This window comes from Poromitra crassiceps (assembly GCF_964638095.1).
Source record: "Poromitra crassiceps genome assembly, chromosome: 7".
Taxonomy (NCBI): Eukaryota; Metazoa; Chordata; class Actinopteri; order Beryciformes; family Melamphaidae; genus Poromitra; species Poromitra crassiceps.
This window is the reverse complement of record NC_139628.1, coordinates 54,549,124-54,564,988: the sequence shown is the minus strand read 5'-3', so window position 1 is coordinate 54,564,988 and position 15,865 is coordinate 54,549,124. Positions and strand designations below refer to the sequence as shown.

The following is a 15,865-nucleotide window of genomic DNA, read 5'->3' as shown; positions in this document are numbered from 1 at the left end:
TTTGACTCTTCCTCCCTTGTCTTCTCTTCCCTTCTCTCCTGGATGAGAGCAGGACTGGCACCTCCATCCTGCTCCTCACTAAGTCCTTGTCGGTGCTTGATGTGTTGCTGGTGCCTGAGTTGCTGGTGGCGCTTTATCCTGGACAACACATGGCTGTGCTCTTCCTGGTTCAGCCAGCGTGGACGTCTGGTCTTGACGTAGCAGCGCAAGTTGCTGAACCACTGGACTAGCGAGGAGTGCTGGAGGCCGGTCTGCAACATCAGTGGGTCATAGTCCCTCTTTCTCGGAAACTGGCAGGTGAGGAACCTGTCCCTCAGCACCTCCAGCTGAGCGCTGGTCTTAGGTGATGGTCCGCTTTTCTTCCTTTCCCTCTTCCTCGTCCCGTCAGTCACCATCAACTTTTCTAGCTTTTTTTTATTATTGCTTTTCTCTTTCTGCACTGCCTCTGCTTTCCTGTGCTTCTTCACTATCTTCATTCCTGCCTCGGTCATCCCTTCATCCCTCTTCACCTCTCTCCCACGTTGCTCGTGACCCCACACCTTTTCCTCACTGTTGGTCTTACATTTTGGATGGATGAGAGCACGACTAGCACATCCATCCTGCTTCTCATTAAGCACCAGCTCCTTCCTTCCTCCCTCCTTCTCCTCCTCTGCCCTCTCTTTCTTCTTTGACTCTTCCTCTCTTGTCTTCTCTTCCTTTCTCTCCTCTTTCACCTCTTCTTCTCTCATCCCTCTCTCATCGTGCTCTTCCTCTCCCTGAGCCTGACTTGAGCCGCAGCGCTGCTTTCGAACCTCACAGATGTCTTCAGAGTCCCAGCTGATGCCGTAGCGGAGCCTCTCAACCATGAACCATACCCTCACCTGGTCCGGGTGCAGTGAGCAGCGGTGTGCCAGTGCAGCCATCTCCCTCCGCGCTGGGTATGGGAACGTGATAAAGGCATCGTGGAGCTCTGCTACACCGTGCAGCTGCAGGCTGATGTGGTCTGAGAGCACCCACACAAGTTTCTTATCTTCAGACACCAGGGGGAGACACACTGTAGTGTTCTGGTTGAGTGTGAAAGCCGCTGGGGCGAGGCCACTCTCTGACGACGCCTGAGTCTTTCCACTGGTGACTGGAGGGCATGGTGGAAGAGAGGGGGGGTTCTGAGGGGAGGTGGAACCTGGCTGAGGTTGGAGGTTAGGGGGTCTGGGTCTCTGAGTTGAGGTTGATTCCTCAGTCTTGTGTCTGGGCCTGAGAGGCCATCTGTCGACGGTCACCCTCACCCTCATCTGTGGTAATGAATGCTGTAAAGAGAAAAGAGAACAGCTGATTTCCAAAATGCTATCTAGACTCTTTGGATGGGGGATGGGGGGAGACATTACTTGAACTTCATCTTTCTCTCCCAAAAAATAATAGAAAATCCCCAATCCAGTAACTGTTCAACCCAGGACTTAAATAAAGTTAGTTGTTTAATTTTGTTCTATCAATCATCTGTTTTCGAATGGCTGATCTTATGTTGCAGTAAACTCTCTCCATATTCATAACATTGGCCCCATGTCACAATTATTTGACTACAAGATATTAATTTGTGGAGAGGACTGGGCATGTCAATGCTAACAAAGTAGCCTAGCCTAAGCCATCATGAGCAATACACTATTTGTGGATGTGGAGGTTTCAGCAAACAACATGTGTGGAGGAGGAGAAGCGATTGTGTCATGGCCGCACCAGCGATGGACTTGATTTGTGGCAGTGAGTGGTTATCTGACCCTCACTGGTTTTAGGTGAATACAATACAATACAATTATGACTGCGTTACTAACGTTAAATCAGGCCCTCGGCTACGATGAAAACCAGTAGAATTGTGTCTGGAGATCCGTGCTGCGACTCCTCTTCTGTTTAAACTTACCTAAGTTAGTTTACAGTTAGTTGTCTGAACCTGACGGCTGGCATTTCAATGTAAGCCCAATTTAAAAACGTATTCGCAATGTAGCTAAGCTAACGCTACGCTAGCCAGCAGTATGAAAATGAACGGTTTATATGAGAGATTCGGCCCACTAACGGTGTATTAGCAGCTAATTAATCATGTTAGCTAGCGAACGGACAAGAGATCTGACTGCATTCACGTAAGTCAGCTCAGACTAGCTCACGTTGACTCGTGAAACAATTAATCTTTTCTACATGACATACTGTAGAAATGTTCGTGTTGTAATAATCAGTTCCAAAAAACCTACCGTTGCTTAAAAACTATCAAGCAGGATTTTCTGCGTGCGTGGTCTGGACTGGTCGCGTTTGATTTGTCACTAGTGCGAAACCGCCCTCTAGTGGCGCTTGGACGAAATGAATTTGGTCAGCAACTAACTGATGGAACAGAACAGAACAGAGTATCAGAGACAGTTTATTTATTATAAATCTTTTTTATTCTAATCATTTTCACAGCTGTCATTTGAGCAGTTTTGGCAAAACCACATCTTGGTCTGTGTCATAATTTAAAGTCCTTCCCCCCTCAAAATCTAACTTTGTCCTTTAATAGCTTTCAATCTATGAACTACTGGTGATGAGTGATGGCATTTACAGTATACTGCAGGCCAGAGGACAAAGATCTCAGTTTCATCATGAGATATTTTGGCAAGGCTGTCCACATCGGGTTTGTGTGTCTGGACAGACAGGTTTGTAAAACTAAAGTATATCTGACAAATCTAGTTTGCATTCCAATCTGGGTTACATCCTTCATGTTCTGTCCTCCATAATAACAGTCACGTTGCATGTTTGTAATCCCTAACTTTGTTAAGCCTTGTGGCATCAGAATACAACATATTTTTCAACCCAAACATCCCAGGAAGTTGCACAAACAGGACAATTCAATTAATGAATAATGGTGGCGCAATTTCCGAAAAAAGCACACCATTTGTATGTGAACACTTAACTTTAATAGAGAGAGACTTATGAGACATTATTAATATAAAAGTATTTGATTTCATCCAGTAATAATCTGAGACAAATTGGGTTATTCCTGGTGTGTGTGTGTTTGTTGCGTTACATTTATTCAGGATCACCACCTTTTTATGTGCATGTTCATGTCTCAATTAGAAATATCAGTGTACATAAATTTACATAATAATAAGTATTACAATGGAAAGAGAGCTTACACAGTAATCAATAACCTTCAATAACCTAATTGGTTTAAGGCGTTGACATGCCTCAGTACCCTGGCTAATGTTGCCATATTGAGGTTTCTAAAAATACAGGCTTCTCTTGGCTATGGCGTGCCAACTCTTAAACATGATCTGCATATAAATACACTAAATTAAGTGCAAATATACTATTTGTTTTGACGCCAGTGGAGTTTCAGAGTCTGCAGCTTATCCCTCCAGTGACTGTGATGGTCTCTCCCGTGATGTAGGAAGCCTCCTGGGAGCACAAGAAAGCAACGACCCCACCGATTTCCTCCGGCTCTCCAATTCTGAATGGAACGAAAATGAAAATGTGACACTTAATAATTTGTCACGACTAATAGAACCAGACCAGACTGACATATTGTTACGCTGCGTTACTGTATAGTATTTGCCCATCGTATAGCACAAAATGAGTGGCTTTGGTCAAAAAATCATGAAACTGAACATACCTTTTGATGCTGAGCTGCTTCTTGAACTCCTCCACAATATCTTCGTTCTGCCATATCTGAGAAAAACAAAGCGCTGTCTCATCAATTGAAATGGGAGCATAAGACTATGAGACAATTTGGATGACAAAATATTTTGGCGATCCTCAACTCCTTTTCTGGTAATGACAGGATTTCCTCACCGCACTGCTGAAGCGGGTCTTGATAACTCCGGGAGCCACACCGTTGACTCTTATGTTACTTTGAGCCAGTTCAGGGGCCAGCGCCCTCGTCAGCCCCAGTAAGGCCGTCTTACTCACACTGTAAGGACCCAAGGCCTGGAGAAGTACAAATATGTCCAGATAAAGACTGTATGTTAGACACTTATTTACATGACCATCATGTATAGTGATTAGACTTACCTAGAGATGACAACAAAACAAGACTGCCACTGGAACTAAAAAACTCAGTGCTAGACTTTTAAACAATCAGATCTTAATTTGCCCTTTTCACAGCAGCCATTTTTGGTCTCAAAGGCAGGAAGTAACACAGGTGCAAGCAAAACATTAACGAGGGCCCTGGCACTGGAACACCTAAATGGATTGGATTGGAAGTTAGAAACCCTTATTAATGTTTTGCTTGCCCCTGTGTTACTTCCTGCCTTTTAGACACAAAATGGCTGTTGCGGAAAAAAAGGTCCGTTGTCCACGTTATACTGCACAAACAAGCAAAAAGAGTTGACAAGATCAGAGAGGGATTTTTTCTCTCTCTCTAAACATACCCTTAGGATGTGGAATTAAAGTCTCTGTCTCTGTTAGTTCCATAGAGACCATTTACACCTGGCATTAACATGTGTTTTCTGTCATCAGATCGCAATCAGATCGTGCTTGACCACTTGAAAGTACAGGTGTAAACGCCCCCAAGACACATTGAAGACGGATTGCAATCTGATCGGCCAAACCACCTCCGGAGGTGGTCAGGGACGCATTGTGAACACATTGAACACAAGTGTAAATGCAATGTGTCCTCTCAATCTGCATACAGCAACTGTATGTGGATTGAGAGGACACCCATTTTGGGTGATCACCCAAAATGCATGTTAACTCCAGGTGTAAATGAAACCAGGCTAATGTGATCAAGCACTATCTGATTGCAATCTGATGGCCGAAAACACATGTTAACACCAGGTGTAAATGAAACCAGGCTAATGTGGTCAAGCACTATCTGATTGCAATCTGATGGCCGAAAACACATGTTAACACCAGGTGTAAATGAAACCAGGCGAATGTGGTCAAGCACTATCTGATTGCAATCTGATGGCAGAAAACGCATGTTAATGCCAGGTGTAAATGGCCTCATAGTAATGGTTTTGCTCTGTTCACTTTCATACTTTATCTTTTATCTTTTATCTTTTTCATAGTATTTTTCTCTCAGCGAATTCAGTGGAAATTGGTGACTCTGTGTCCATCCTCCACTCACTAACCTGCATCGGTTGGTACCCAGCCACAGATGACACAAACACTACACTTCCCCCCCTGAAAGAAAATACAAAAATATGTCAATTTAAAATCTTGCAATCAAAAACACCATCATTTTATCTCATTCCAAATATGCTTTAATATCATTACTTATTTATTATTTGTCTGTTTGTCAGCAGGATATCTCAAAAAGTTATGGACAGATTTGCACGAAACTTGGCAGAGAGGTTGGTCATGGGCCAACTTAGAACGGATGAACTCTCCACACCCACTGGCCAAGAGGAGGTGTGGCAATGGGTGGAGCCAATCACAAAAAAAAAGGCGCCTAAGTTCCAAACGGACTCATGTTACATGCCATGGCGGAGGTCTGTGTACTGAGCAATACTGAGGTGGACTCACCTTTTCAGGCTCCACCTGGGCCCTTCTTGATCTAACTTCTTTCTCTCTCTTCTTTCTCTCTCTTTATAAAAAAAAAAAAAAAAAATCCTAATCTAAAGCTTGTACCACTGTTCCTTCAGGATTTGTAGTTGTCATAGACTGTGCTCCATAGTTGATTGCTCTATTGCTGACAAAAAGTGTGTTATTGTAAGTCGCTTTGGATAAAAGCGTCTGCCAAATGACGAAATGTAATGTAAATGTAATGTAATGAGGTATGCTCTCTAGTTTCCTCCGTTTTCACTCACCCTCTTTTTGTCATGTGCGGCACCACCAGCTTGGTCATAAGGAAGGCACATTTCACATTTACATCCAGGATCTGTTGTGAAAACAATGACACTTAGTCTTTTTGACATCATTATGGGATGGATGCACATCATCAGAGCATTTCCACAGGTGCCAGCATTCACACTTTAGATAATGAAAGAAAATTTGGGGGGGTGGGGTTTGGGGGGGCAGACGATGCAGTGTGCTGATTTTGGCATGAAGTTCAAATTTTCAGAAATCCCAATTTTTGCTTTGGTTTGTCTTATAAATGAGACCCCAGGGGCCATATCATACGCCCAGTGCAAGTGCAAGGGCACGCGTTAGCTTATCTTTGCTAGTTTCTAGCACTCAGAATCTCCCTTTTTTTCTTTGAATTACAACTCGGTCAGTACATCAAAGGACGTGTTTGTGATTAAAAGAAAAAAATATATATATTTTGAGCGCTAGAAACTAGCAAAGCTAATGCTTGCACTTTCACTGGGCATAGGATATGGCCCTAGGACTCTGTAGTCCCTACCTTGTCCCAGACGGCCTCGGTGGAGTCCATGATGTTCCCAAAGAACGGGTTGACTGCTGCGTTGGACACCAGGATATCGACACCTCCACACTGGTCCACAGTCTGTTCAACACACACTCAGTCACTGGATGTACAGTATGTATGTAGCGGACCATCTAATAAGCAGATGAAGTGTCCTACGCATTTTAACTGAGATATGTGCAACTCTACATTTTGAATGGTATATTTCTACTGAGACCTGGGGAACCAATAGCAGTTGGAATATCAATTTCCATTTCCTCATTACTTCATTTAAAAGTCATATTGTGAAATTAAAGGAATAGGTCACCCCAAAATGAAATTCAGTCCTCGTCGATTCACCCCTATGTCACTCCTTTGTTGCGTTTAGAACCATCAAACACACAAGGTAGCCCCTTGAAGCTTCATCTCAGCCTTCTCCCAAATTATAATCCAAGTAAAAAATGACAACGCTTTGCAGAAAGATTCTGCCTGTTACTGAAGGTGTCAAGGCAACCCACTGAAATGACTGCGGAACAAAACAGAATGGACGGTTTTAAGTTAACCAGTCTAATAGTTGAACGTTTTAAAAGACGTCTTAAAACTCATCTATTTTCTGCTGTCTTTTATTGAATACTAGGGGATCTTGCACGCTACGCACGCTCGATTTCTAGGCTCGCCCGGCCTGGAGCTCGCCGAGCTGGCCCTGCAGCTCGCATCCACTTGCTTGTTCAATTCAATTCAATGTAGTCCTTGGGACAGCAAGGAGCCCTGAATAAATGAAGACTGAATTATCATTTTGGAGTAAGCAATCCTTTATTTCACTTGGGAACTCTCCCTAGGACAATGGCCATTTACACCTGGCGTTAACATGCGTTTTCTGCCATCAGATTGCAATCTGATGGCAGAAATGGTTGTCCTCTCAATCCGCATACAGTTGCTGTATCCAGATTGAGAGGACACATTGCATTTACACTTGTGTTCAATGTGTACACACAATGCATCCCTGACCACCTCCGGAGGTGGTTTGGCCGATCAGATTGCAATCCTTCTTCAATGCGTTTTGGGGGTGTTTACACCTGTACTTTCAAGTGATAAAACACAATCTGATTGCAATCTGACGGCAGAAAACACATGTTAACGCCAGGTATAAATTGCCTCTTTGAGGGCTCTCTGGACCACCAACTCACCCGAGCATGAGACTCACCATCTGCACCAGTCTCTCTCTGTCGTCGCTCTTGCCGACGTTACAGGTGGTCCCGGTCACTCGGATGCTCTGGCTCTGCAGCAGCTCCACCGCTCTGTCCACGTTGTCCTGCCGCCGGCTGCTCACCACCACATGGGCTCCTCTCTGGCCGAGGGCCTGCGCCGCGGCCAGGCCGATGCTGAGGAGAGGGGGGGGAGGAGAGGGCCGTGGTGAGTGTGGGATCATCCCCCAGAATCTGAATTCAATATTTTCTATCAGAGATGGGGACTCGAGTCAGACTCAAGTCACAAATTAATTTCAATTGCTTGAGAGTTGACTTGATGCATGAAGAGAAGACTTGAGAGTTGACCTTGACGTGGGTTCTGGTGACTTGACTTTGACTTGTACTTTGATGAGTTGAACTTAAAGGTTTCTAGTCTCGACAACAACAAACTCTTGTGTTTGTGTAAATGACATACTGGTAGATTGAAAGGGATGAGATTTGTTCCACCAGACGAGTTAATTTAAATTGAGTTTTCTGAATTTGTATGGAACGACTGAATTTATTGACGTTGAAAGTGATTATAGAAATCATGATGCTAGTACCAAGTTCTTATCCTATTAAAACCATATTGCATTGAAAAGTCCTATGATATTTAGTTTTATTTTTTAGATATTAAATTGATACTGCAGGACTCTTAATTTGTTCCCATTGGGCTTGGTGTTGTACATGTAGAATTGAGACTTGGGAGCAAAGTTGACCTTGACCACACCTCTGTTTCCTATCAAGATTATTATCGTTATTATTATCGTATATTATTAAGATTAGTATGATCATAATAGGAATGCACTGTGTAGGCTATAGGGTGTAAGGCACCTCAATACAAGGAGATCCGATAAACCTGTGGAACCTGGGGGCTTCCCACTATACTGCCCTACAAAGACAAACAGCAACCCATTTATGTCTATTTTAAACATAAAAGGTATTATTTGAATAGTCCAATCAATGCTGATACTCAACATCCTGTAATAAGAATGTGAAGTGTCTCTCTGTGAGTGTGTGTGTGAGCAGAATTGTGTTCGGCCACAGCTATGTCATTTTACGTGTGATCACGCTGAATCTTTCAGCAAGTGTAAAGAGCACCCCTGCGGGTGACGTGACCTAACGGAGCTGGAATTTTTTATTTGGTAATTAGGGCAACAACAAAAAAGGCTCATTAGTGGCCACAACGACACAATAGGTCCAGCACCATTGAGAGCTCCAGAGTGGAGGAGCCCACAGGTGAGAGTCAGCCAGCCCAGTCAAGTGGACTATGAAAACCCTCTGGCGAGAGAGAGGAGAGGCTGCATGCCAACTCTGTGAGCAAGGCCAGTCACATTCACATATTTGTCTCAAAAATAGTGAGTTGAGTATCAAAATGTTGGGGGGATTTGTTGTATGGTCTCTTGTGAGTCTGGTGTAGAGGATTTATATCCTGTACCAGAATATTTCATTAAATAGTAAATAAATAAGACTAAAGACACACCTTTTCAGGCTCCATCTGGGCCCTTCTTGATCTAACTTCTTTCTCTATTTTTCTAAAAAAACAAAAAACAAACACTAAACTAAACTTGTACCACTGTTCCTTCAGAGGTTGTAGTTGTCATAGACTGTGCTCCATAGTTGATTGCTCTATTGCTGACAAAAATGTGTTATTGTAAGTCGCTTTGGATAAAAGCGTCTGCCAAATGACGTAATGTAATGTAACGTAATGTAAATACTGGACTAATTCAAATACAGTAGACAAACGCTGCTCTTTGGCTTGTAGGGCAGTATATAGACAAATACAAAGGGTTATTCTTACCCATCTGTGGAAGCAGTGACTATGGCTACCTTCCCAGCAAGGCTACTTTGAGACATGCTCCTTTGTCCAGCGACAGGTTTGGTCACAAGGCACCTGAAAACACTCCTCAACATCACCTGTAAACACACAATGGTGACATGCAAATATATGAGGAAAATGAGGGAACTAGGGCAAAGGTCACTTTGGACACTGGCACGACTCGAGTGTTGCACTGGTTGAAGGCTGGTTAGTAGTTTGATCTATGATTTATATACTGAAATACTTTGTCAGGAGCACAAGCAATATGCCTGTTAGGCTGCACAGTTGTAAAGGCTGGATCCAATGACAACGTAAAAATGTGAACCAGCATTTAAACTAGGATAAAGTTGATACTTTTACGATGTAGGCTACGTTATATGCTTTGATCAATGCATAATGTGATTGATTGAGAGCATGATCTCACCCTGCTGGTCATGCAAAATTGTAAATGTGGTTGTCCAGTGAGAGAATTTGAAAAAGGACCTTCTTCAAAGTCGATATTTCTCAGACCTTTGACAGCAACAACACTCAGCTAGCTCGGCTGGCTAGCTAACTACAGTAGTTTCCGGGTACAGGGCTCGGATTTTCAAAATAAAAGTTCACAGCAAGCAGTCACAAGCATGTACCATCTGTTTCTTTCTGCGACAAACCAGAAAATCAGAATAATAATGCAATCTGTTTAAAGACATTTTACATGTTTCTGTACTGAGTGATTGCGGTACTACTAGTGTGGACAATCAGCCTTTTTTTTTTATATATATGTTTTGTAGATGTATTTTCTGAATGTTGGCCAAAGTTGGACGTCCCTAAACGCACCCCGCGGTAACCTCCCAATCCAAATCTCCCAATCAGATACGCTCTTTTTTTATGGGCCATGGTTAGCTAACCTCGCGTCACCAGGCTCTTCTCGGCGAGAAAGAGCCTGGCTCCCGCCCACAATTGATTTTGTCATCATACTGGGTCCGGCCTAGAGCCCGCCCTAGACCGGATCTAGCTCGTCAACTTTCACGTTAACTTGACAATTTGACCCAAGTATCAGAACGGCAAACAACAAAACAAAAGATGGACGTACCGAACGAAGTTTTTGAAGAAGTTCTTTTAGAAACATTGCGGATTCACAATCTCACATCTTTTAAGCCAATACAGAAGCTTTGCATCAGACAATTAATCGAGGGAAGAGACGTTCTCGCATGTCTACCAACTGGTTTTGGGAAAAGCTTAGTATTCCAAACCTGGCCGACGGTGTGTCGACTGCTTGGGAAGAACTTTTCAAACAAATGGCCAGTTGATGGAATAGTTATAGTTGTCTGTCCGCTGTTATCGATAATGGAGGATCAAGTACAACAATTGAAATCCAAAGGCATATCTGCTGCCTGTGCTGGGAAAGACATGGACATTGATCATAAGATTTCACATGGCGAGTACTCCATTGTCTTTGGCTCTCCAGAAACCTTCCTCGGCAGTGACTACTGGAGAAATGTGCTACAAACACCCATATTCCAACATCGTTTACTTGGAATAGCAGTGGATGAAGTGCACACTGTTATTCAGTGGTGAGTAGCCTAACCCCATTAATGTTAACTGTCATAGTAATAGTATGATTATAACAATTATTCTCTCCGCAAACCATTTTCAAAAAGTATACAGACCCCCCCCCCCCCCCCAGGGATAGTATAATAATGTAAATAAAATCTAAAAGTTCCACCACTTTATACTTGCGGGTTAGCTTGCTGTCTGATCATACAATCTCGAGATCTGGGTTATTTTAAGCAAACAATGAAAAAGAATCTTAACTTCTGGACAGTAAGCTAATTAGTGTAATTGTAACAAATTCCTTCCATTGTCTATTGTGACTACCATAATGCATGGCATTTGCCCCGAGATAATAACCAGTTTCACATGCTATATTCCATAAGTGTGATAATAAATAATTTAATGATCCAATTCTTCAGTAGTGTGTGAAAACCTAACAGCATTTTGGTATGTGACAACTAGTTGTGTTTTTATGTTTGACATTGTTTTTCCTTTGTCAAACAGGGGCCAAGGAAAAGGAGGCAGATCACCATTTCGGAAATGGTGTGGACTTGTTGGTGAGCTTCGTTCACTGCTCCCCAAATCTGTGCCAGTGTTTGCCACAACAGCCACAGCATCAAAGAAGACCAGGCAGGAGCTAATGAAGATTATTGGAATCCAGGGCTGTGTTGAGATTGCAGTGTGTCCTGATCGGTCAAACATCAGGCTTGCATCAAAGAAGGTCTCGTCAAAAGCAAAGAATACATTTGCATGGTTGTGTGAGGAACTCAAACTAAAAGGACCAAGCACTGAAAAAATGGTCATCTACTGCAAAACCATCGCTGACTGTTCACACCTGTATGCAGATATTTTCAAACCATACCTGGGAATTAACTTTTGCCATCCATTAGGTGCTAATGACAAATCTGGAAACAGGTTGGTGGACATGTACCATTCAGCAACCCCTGAGGACGTCAAAAAGAACATTGGTAACTCCCTGAAAGATCCTGCCTCCACTCTTAGAGTGGTTATTGCCACATCAGCACTTGGTATGGGAGTAGACTTCAAGAATGTTCACACAGTGATCCACTATGGAGTCCCAAATGAAATAGAGGACTACATGCAAGCCATAGGGAGAGCTGGAAGAGATGGTGCGGACTCCCACTCCATCCTGTTGTATCATGGTGGACAATTAAAAGGAGTGTCTGACCAGATGCAACAGTATGTGTCCAACAGCACAACTTGCCGGCATGCAAAATTACTTAAAATCTTCAATGATGAGCAGGGAAAGCCGATTCATCCTGGGCATAGATGTTGTGATGTCTGTGCTCAACGTTGTGAGTGTGGTGATGCATGTAATGGCAAACCTAGTGAGATCGAGAAACATGCAGGAGAAGACCCAGTGTGCAGACAAAGAAATGTCAGTGAGGCCCAAAAACTTGAATTGCAAATACGCTTGCAGGACATTGAGGAGGGAATGACAGGAGAGCCCGGTTCCAGCAGTGTGTCTGTGTACAGTGCCACATCGAATCCAGACTCCAGTCACGAGGAGTTCATTACAGAAGTGGTGAATAACAGCTGTACTTTGTTCACAATGAATGATATTTTTAGCACTACTCAAGTGAGCACCTTGGAACAGGCACAGTGCATCTTGAATGTTATAAATGAGGTCTTTCATGACATAGAGCAGGAAGGTGGGCCCATAAACGTGGTAGAATGTGAGGACAGCATGGATTCAGCATTAGCTGCTTTAGGTGACGTTGCATTGCATGACGATTGAATGAATGCAGCTAAATCAAAAGATTGGATGTTGTATGAGGTCCTCAATGTTGCTGGAAAGTTTGTGAAATGATGAAAAAATAGTGAAGGCCCTGGAAGTGTTACATAGACATGGGTCATTGAAAGTCCGAAATTCACATTTTGCAACTTGCAAGACTGTAAATTTAAGTTATTTTCTTCCTTTCTTTCTTTCCCTTGTTATTTAATGTGTAGTAGTACACTGGTTCTGATTACCGATTCCAGGATTCTTACAGGTCCTGTAATGTGAATCTAAGATTAAAGAACACTATTCGAAACTATTATATAGCCAAGGGCCTTCGAATTTGTGTATATATATTTTTCTCTATTTTTTTTTTTTCTAAAATGGAAATTGGTTGTTTAGCTTAGTCTTTGTTAACGTGTAGGCGTGCACTGATTTCACAATGTGAATTATTTTTCTTATATGTCAATTAGTCTCAATAAAAACCATTGTTGAATATTTCTGTATTGCTGTCATTTCTTCATTTTGGCACTGTCAGTTGTTTTTTGGAATTCAAGCTCTACGGGAATGTCTGGTGAATTTCATAATGTTAAACTCACTTCAGGGCTAGTTGACGCAGTACATACTGCCCGTGATGCCACTACAACATGATACAGTATATCCACAGTAGCATTACTTAAGAGCACAAAATCAAGACGGTTTTCTATACTTTCCCCCCACTGTAAAATGAGCAATAAATCTGTAATAACTCCCAAGTGAAATTGGTAAAACATGTTTGACAAATGGCTAAGTTCTTGTGCTCATGGTTAAGGACTACCGTAATGTAGAACTTGACTGACCTGTGGGATTGGTTTGTGATAATTATCTCTTTAGCGTATCAAATATAAAGTTATAAAACTTATGTGAATTCTGGCTCTAGAATTTCAAAAAAGTCCTGTGCTTTTGCTCTGGATGTTTTGGATTATGCAACCCCCCCTCCCAAAAAAAGAGACAACCGACATTTGCACTTTTAATTCTAACTGAAATATAAAGATGGTTACAAATCTACAAGTAATTACAAAATGTGGTGACGGCAAGTTAAAACAAGGATAATAATGGTAAAAGATAATGACTTAAAATTCTTGATGATACTTTATTGCAAAGATACATTATGTGGATGCCAACCGAAACACATGTGCAGGGGGACTCTGTTCCTGGTTAATGCTCCAGTCTTCAAATATGGTGAGTGAATTGTGGTGGATTCAGAAATTCTTTCTGTGTCACACTGACCTAACTGAAAATCATTTTGCCATTGTCTTCCAACTTCTGTCATTTAGAACTTTGAATCATGTACTCAAGATAGGGGTGTCACGTGGCGGCGTTGAATTCATGTGCCACACCACTTTGATCGAGACAAACCTTAACCGTTGTAGGAGACCACAGCACTGGAATGGATGAACCTCTTGGCCCTGTAGACATCGGTCTGTCCTCAAGTTTCTGAAACGATGTAAAAACAAGAACAAACAAACAGAGGAATATAACAGCAACAGAAACCTATGTTTGTTTTTATTGCTTAAAGCTTATACAATTTCGTGGTATTTTTCGGTTCAGTTCCCTACAAAACTCTCCTACTAGATGTGCGGACTATGTAAATGTAAAAAAAACTAACCTGGACAGACTCTGGCAAAGCCAGTGAAGGGATAGCTTCTCTCGTGTCTCGCTGCCTCACATCAGGAGAGGAGGCTGCTGCAGGGGCAGGAGCAGGGGCAGTCTTTCTCCGAAGAGCTTTTCTCTGTTTAATTCGCAAGACAGCAGGTGAAGTATAATAACATTACAAAGCATGATACATACCGTGACATTGCATAAGATTTTACATAGTGTACAGGGGAAGAAAACTAACCTGGACAGACTGTGGGTAAGTCTGTGAAGTGGTAGCTTCTCTTGTGTCTCGCTGCCTCACATCAAGAGAGGAGGCCGCTGCAGGGGCAATAATGCTCTTTGATGAAAGGCCCCCAACTGCACCCTGAGAGAACATAAACATATTAGACCAAACAATTAGACCATATTAGACCATCATTACATCATAATCAAGCATTGCTTAAACTAATATGATATAATGTTAATCAAACACTCTGGAATTTCATATGAAGTTAAACTACCATTGCTTCAACTTCCAGAGGTGGATCTTCCCCAGTGCCAACTCTGGTTTGGAAAAGTTCCCTTCGTCGTGTGTTTTTTTCTAAAATGGGTGGACACCTAGACAGTATTACATTTATAAGATAATTAGAACAGTGGAGGATTCAGATGTTTGACATCAGCAAAACGTTTTTATACCACGCTTAAAAAGACATTGTTCTTAAGATATAAGTCAATCATTCTATATCTTACAGAAGTTTCTGTGGCTTAGAAAAGCATATTAGTATCACAATCCAATTAAAGTAGCAGAAGTAACAGTTCTCGTGATGAATATAGCCAATTTTCAAATCATATATAGGCCGATTGAAATTGATGCATTAAGCGTTCATAATGTGGGAAATGGTAAAAATGAAGATTGAATTCGCAAGATAGTGCTGGGGAGCTTAGCCAATAAAATAGTCAGTGCTAATCAGTTGTTTTATAAGTTTATAATAACGTTAGCTGGTATGGTAAGGCTTAAGCTGCCAAATAAATAGCGTAGAATTCTAATATTTCCAAATGTAGACCAGATCTGGTGGAGTGGAAATAAATATCATGCATATAAAGTATAATGACAGTGGAAATAACTAAAGAAGAACAATGACGTCACAATAACATTACAGTGGTTAACGTTACTTGAGTAATAAACGTCACTGGTACGACACTTCGTTAATAATGTTTTCTCTCCATAATAAAACATGACGAAATGACACGACACTATCTAACATTAACGTTACATGGATATCAACACATTTAGGTAATCAGTACTGAGATGCTCCATGACCGATGCATTGTAGTCCGATTGTGACAATTATAACGTTAACAAGATAACAAATAACTATACCTCTTTCGTCTCGTCAAATCCTCTTTCACCGTTTTGACCGGTGTGTCAGGCGGTGGTGGCGGAGATGCCATATTGCATGAACGTTTAGTTTTATGTAACGCTAGCTTTGTTTTGATCAGACTCTAGTTTAGGTAACATCACCGCGTCAAGCTAACGGCAACACAGACTTTGTTAGGCGCATTTCCTTCCGGTGATAATTCTGGGTCCGGGGTTTACGCCCCCATGACAAAAAGCGGGGTGGAAGGTGCCCAGACTATGGTTAGCTACGCGATTTCAA

General features: G+C 42.1%; 1 protein-coding gene across 2 annotated transcripts; it reads right to left on the bottom strand.

Moving 5' to 3' along the window:
* Positions 1-2,434: 2,434 nt before the first annotated feature.
* dhrs4 (dehydrogenase/reductase (SDR family) member 4) lies at positions 2,435-15,701 on the bottom strand. Of its 2 annotated transcripts, XM_083640692.1 has the most exons (13): positions 15,589-15,701; positions 14,729-14,825; positions 14,470-14,592; positions 14,239-14,361; positions 13,989-14,066; positions 9,302-9,417; positions 7,479-7,656; positions 6,275-6,376; positions 5,739-5,809; positions 5,061-5,112; positions 3,781-3,915; positions 3,602-3,657; positions 2,435-3,439 (listed from the first exon to the last, which is right to left on the bottom strand). In XM_083640692.1, the coding sequence occupies exons 1-13, from the start codon at positions 15,657-15,659 to the stop codon at positions 3,325-3,327; spliced, it is 1,317 nt and encodes a 438-aa protein (XP_083496818.1). In that variant the 5' UTR covers positions 15,660-15,701; the 3' UTR covers positions 2,435-3,324. The 2 variants fall into 2 exon arrangements, with proteins under 2 accessions (XP_083496818.1, XP_083496819.1); XM_083640693.1 differs by lacking the exons at positions 13,989-14,066; positions 14,239-14,361; positions 14,470-14,592; positions 14,729-14,825; positions 15,589-15,701 and adding an exon at positions 9,744-9,869.
* Between the last annotated feature and the right edge of the window lie 164 nt (positions 15,702-15,865).